This window comes from Mandrillus leucophaeus, unplaced genomic scaffold, assembly GCF_000951045.1.
Source record: "Mandrillus leucophaeus isolate KB7577 unplaced genomic scaffold, Mleu.le_1.0 Scaffold11, whole genome shotgun sequence".
NCBI lineage: Eukaryota > Metazoa > Chordata > Mammalia > Primates > Cercopithecidae > Mandrillus > Mandrillus leucophaeus.
In genome coordinates, this window is record NW_012099209.1 from 2,345,246 (window position 1) to 2,350,015 (window position 4,770).

The window sequence follows — 4,770 nt, forward strand, 5'->3', positions numbered from 1 at the left end:
CCTCCCAGATTCAAGCGATTCTCCTGCCTCAGCCTCTCAAGTAGCTGGGATTACAGGCGCCCACCACCACGCCCAGCTAATTTTTGTATTTTTAGTAGAGATGGGGTTTCACCGTGTTGGCCAGGCTGGTCTTGAACTCCTGACCTCGTGATCCACCCGCCTCAGCCTCCCAAAGTTCTGGGATTACAGGTGTGAGCCACCGCGCCTGGCCTCTAATTTTGTGTATTTTTAGTAGAGACAGAGTTTCACTATGTTGGCCAGGCTGATCTCAAACTCCTGACCTCAGGCGATCCACCCCCACTCAGCCTCCCAAAGTGCTAGGATTACAGGCAGGCGTGAGCCACCTGGCCTGGCAACTTTTTCTTTTTTTTTTTTTTTTTTTTTTGAGACAGAGTCTTGCTCTGTTGCCCAGGCTGGAGTGCAGTGGCACGCTCTCGGCTCACTTCAACCTCCACCATCTGAGTTCAAGCGATTCTCCTGCCTCAGCCTCCCAAGTAGCTGAGATTACGGGTGCCCATCACCACGCCCAGCTAATTTTTGTATTTTTAGTAGAGATGGGGTTTCACCATGTTGGCCAGACTGGTCTCGAACTCCTAACCTCAGGTGATCCACCCACCTCAGCCTCCCAAAGTGCTGGGATTACAGGCATGGGCCACCGTGCTCAGTCTCAGAGCCCCCCTGTCTTTCCTTTCCTTCTCTTTTCTTTTTTTAATTTTATTTTTATTTATATATTTATTTTTTGAGACAGAGTGTCACTCTGTCGCCCAGGCTGGAGTGCAGTGGCGCCATCTCAGCTCACTGCAAGCTCCGCCTCTGGGGTTCATGCCATTCTCCTGCCTCAGCCTCCCCAGTAGCTGGGACTACAGGCGACCGCCACGATGCCTGGCTAATTTTTTATATTTTTAGTAGACACAGCGTTTCACCGTGTTAGCCAGGATGGTCTTGATCTCCCAACTGCGTGATCCACCCTCCTCGGCCTCCCAAAGTGCTGGGACTACAGGCGTGAACCACTGCGCCCGGTCTTTTTTTTTCCTTTTAGACAGGATCTTGCTGTGCTGCCCAGGCTGGAGTGCAGTGATACAATCATAGCTCTCTTCAGCCTCCAACTCCTGGGCTCAAGCGATCCTCTTTGTCTCAACCTTCTGAGTAGCTGGGACTACAGGTGCACACCGCCATGCCTGGCTAATTTTCTTTTCAGAGATGGGGGTCTTGCTATGTTGCCCAGGCTGGTCTCAAACTCCTGAGCTCAAGTGATCCTCCCACCTCAGCTTCCCAAAGTGCCGGGATTACAGGCATGAGCCACCATGCCTTGCCCAGCCCCTCTTTTCTGCTCCTCTTCCTGCCCCCTACCACAGTTTCAGAAACAAAATTGGGTATGAATGAAGCTTTGGTGCTGAAAATTTCCCCACTCACATTTCCATGCTCTTGCAGAGAGCTGCTTGGTAAGGGAAGACGGTGAGATGCCTTTGGGATGGTCTCCTGACTCCCCCACCCCTTGTGCAGGGCTACTACAGAGGCATCAAGCTGGTATGAAGTAGATAGGCAATACATATTTGACAAAGAAGGAAATAATTAAGTGACAGATGTGGCTCAAGAGTGACCACTGGAGAGGGTGGGCTAGAGGCTCTAGCAGACAGCACCTCTCCTCGCAGGGATAGAAGCCCAGGAGAAAGATCCCAAGGGCATTATAAGAGGCTGCCCCTTGGAGAGCTCTTTTAGGCAAGTCCGGGGTCAGAGTGGACCCCAGCCAGGTGCCTCCAATTAGACCCTGAGAGCCACCTATGACTAAGAACTTGATTGTCTCCCTCAATGGATGGGAAAGTGAAGCAAAAGCCACATGGAGCCACTTCCTGGAAAGTCTGCCTGCCAAGAGCCAAAGGAATTCACCATCCATTGCCCTTGCAGTTCACGCAGGGCTGGCCCTAAGTCCTCTGGTTGTCGAGGGGTAAGTCCCTAGGGTCTGGGCCAGCTTCCGGGGACAGGAGTTCAGTGTCAGGCAACTCCAAGGCCTCTTTGTCTAAAGCTGTCTCTTCCCCGTCCTCTTCCTCCTCCTCCTCCTCTTCCTCTGCCTCCTCCAGAGTCAGCTCAAACTGGAATCTGTCAGGCCCGCCCCACTCAGGGTTGGTGAGGTCTGAGGGACTTCGGGGGATCTTGCTCTGGTACCACTCTCGATTGTCCTCCAGCGTGTCCAGCAGGTCCTGTGCGTCTGGGTGGACCAGGTCAGCCCAAGTCTCCCACAGTGGGTGGGCAATGTAGTCAATGAAACCCACCTGTGGCGGGGGGTTGGGCAGGTAGGCATTTGGTAAGTCACAGTGAACCCTAGACTCAATCCAACCTCCAGATCTTCAGCCAAGTTATTTCCTCTGCCTGGAATACCCCTTCCCAACTCCTACTCATCCTTCAAAACCCTTTTCAAATAACTCACTGTCTAGAATGCCTCCCTTAACCCTTCTGATCTCCTCCAACCCCAACCCTGACCCCACAGGGCTGAATGTACATGTCCCCCAGACTGGAAGCCCCTCCAGGGTCCCGCATGTCACCCAGAATAGATGTTTCCAAACCCCAGAAGTGCATGTCCCTCTCCCTGAAGCCCAGAGAGAATGGATCCCAGGTCTAACTTGGCCCAGACAGCACCCTTAGGTCACATGCCCTGGCTAGCCAGCCAGGGCCAAGCCAGGGCTCATGGGGTTGGCTCAGCCCCTCCCTTTTACTCTCTCCCAGTGTCTACCGGCTCAGCCCAGTCCCCTGCCAACCTGGGACTTCTCCACTGAGGCCGTGTGCTTGTCACACATGGGACTGATGTCCAGGCCCGACTCACGCTCGCGGTCTCCCTGATGGAAGAACTCGGCCATGATGCGGTCTGTCCACTGGCGGTACAGGGGCAGCGGCTTGGTGGGGTTGCTCAGGTCAGCGCAGTGCACCAGATTCTGCAAAACCTACAGAGAACGAGGCTCGGGAGGGTACTGGAGGGGCCCAGTCACATCTGGACCTGGCACCCCCACAGACAGGCTTGGTGCCATGGACACATTCATCTTACAGGTGGGGAAACTGAGGCCTGAGACCTGAAGAAGTGGTTAAGGCATAGGCATGCGACTCTTGACATTTCTTCAAGTTTGGCATACAGTCGGCACTTCATAAATGAAGCTAAATGAGAATTGCAAAAATGGAGACCCTCTCCAATTTTTTTTTTTTTTTTTTTTTAAATGAGATGGGATCTCACTCTGTGACCCTGGCTGGAGTGCAGTGGCGAGATCTTGGCTCACTGCAACCTCTGCCTCCCAGGCTCAAATGATCCTCCCACCCCAGCCTCCCAAGTAACTGGAACTATAGGCATGTGCCACCATGCCCGGCTAATTTTTGTATTTTTGTAGAGACAGGGTGTTGCCCAGGCTGGTCTTGAACTCCTGAGCTCAAGCGATCCGCCCATCTCAGCCTCTCAAAGTGCCAGGATTACAGGTGTAAGCCTCTGAGCCAGGCTTCTTTTTTTAATTTCTTTTTTTTTTTTTTTCCTTTTAAGAGACAGGGTCTCACTCTGTTGCCCAGACCAGAATACAATGGTGCAATCACACCTCACTGCAGCCTCTAACTCCTGACCTCAAGCAATCCTCACGCCTTAACCTCCCAAAGTGTTAGGATTACAGGTGTGAGCCACTGCCCTCAGCCTTCACTCAAACTAAATGTGTAAGAGGCCTAGCTAAAATTGTTTTTAAAGTAAAACCAAAATATAAAAAGGAGGCCCCGGGGCCCGCCCAGCTACACACCTGGATTCGGTCGGAATAGTTGTCCAGGAGGAGGACGCCGAGGCTTGTCACCTTCTTGGTCTCCACCATGGTCTTGAGGTCGGCCAGGAGGTTCATGTGTTTGGACATGTCTGTGGCCAGCACCTGGGGGCAGGCAAGGGAAGGTGACAGGTGCAAGGACCCTGCCCACCCCGACCCTCACTCCCAACTCCCAGATGCCACTCCGGCTCAGAATCAGCCTTCTGGGCCTCAGCATACTCATCTGTGAAATGGGAGGATGGAACTGCATTCACTGCAAACCCTGCTCACAAGAGGGGCTCAGTCAGGGGCCCCTTCTGGGAGGTTGTTTGGGTTGGCCATGAATTCTACATGTGTGACAGGGTGTGGGGGGAGGTGACCAAACCTGTGCGTCTGGGACTTGTGAGCCCAGGTCTCCCACAGTGGGTGGGCAATGTAATCAATGAAATCCACCTGTGGGGTGGGTGGGTCAGGTAGGTATTCAGTGAGTCACAGCAAACCCTAGAACCAATACAGTCTCCAGATCTTTAGCCAGGTTTTTCCCTCTGCCTGGAATGCCACTTCCCAACTCCTACTCATCCCTCAAAACCCTTTTCAAATAATCCATCCTCTAGGATGCCTCTGTTGACCCTTCCAGCCTCCTCCAACCCCAATTCTGATCCCACAGGGCTGCTTACATGCTAAGGTGAGTTGTACCTGAGGACAGCGTGGAGGATGAGGTCTGTGCAAAGGGACTGGAAGAGTTGCGTACATAAGAGGAACCTAGAAGGGGTGGTTGTGGCTGGAAGAAGTGAGCTCAAGAGAGATGGAGGTGAGACCGAGGAGGTTGAGGGCCTCTGGCAGCTGGAGGACCTTGTCCAAAGCTGCAAGAGAGTTTGCAGCTCACTGTGGGGAGGGATGTGACTTCATACCCCTCAAACTTCCATGTGGCTGCCATGTGCCCTGGAGAGCTATTTCTTTCTTTTTTCTTTCCATTTTATTTTATTTTATTTTATTTTATTTTATTTTATTT

The 4,770-nt window shown here is 52.5% G+C and overlaps 1 protein-coding gene across 1 annotated transcript in view; it reads right to left on the reverse strand.

Moving 5' to 3' along the window:
* Positions 1-1,552: 1,552 nt before the first annotated feature.
* The window catches only part of PDE4C (phosphodiesterase 4C, cAMP-specific), a 22,384-nt gene continuing 19,166 nt past the window's right edge, over positions 1,553-4,770 (reverse strand). Inside the window, exons 11-13 of the mRNA XM_011991266.1 lie at positions 3,762-3,884; positions 2,754-2,936; positions 1,553-2,270 (exon numbers count right to left, since the gene is read on the reverse strand). Coding sequence (XP_011846656.1) covers positions 1,923-2,270; positions 2,754-2,936; positions 3,762-3,884 — 654 coding nt within the window. The 3' untranslated portion in view covers positions 1,553-1,922. The remainder of the gene's footprint in view (positions 2,271-2,753; positions 2,937-3,761; positions 3,885-4,770) is intronic.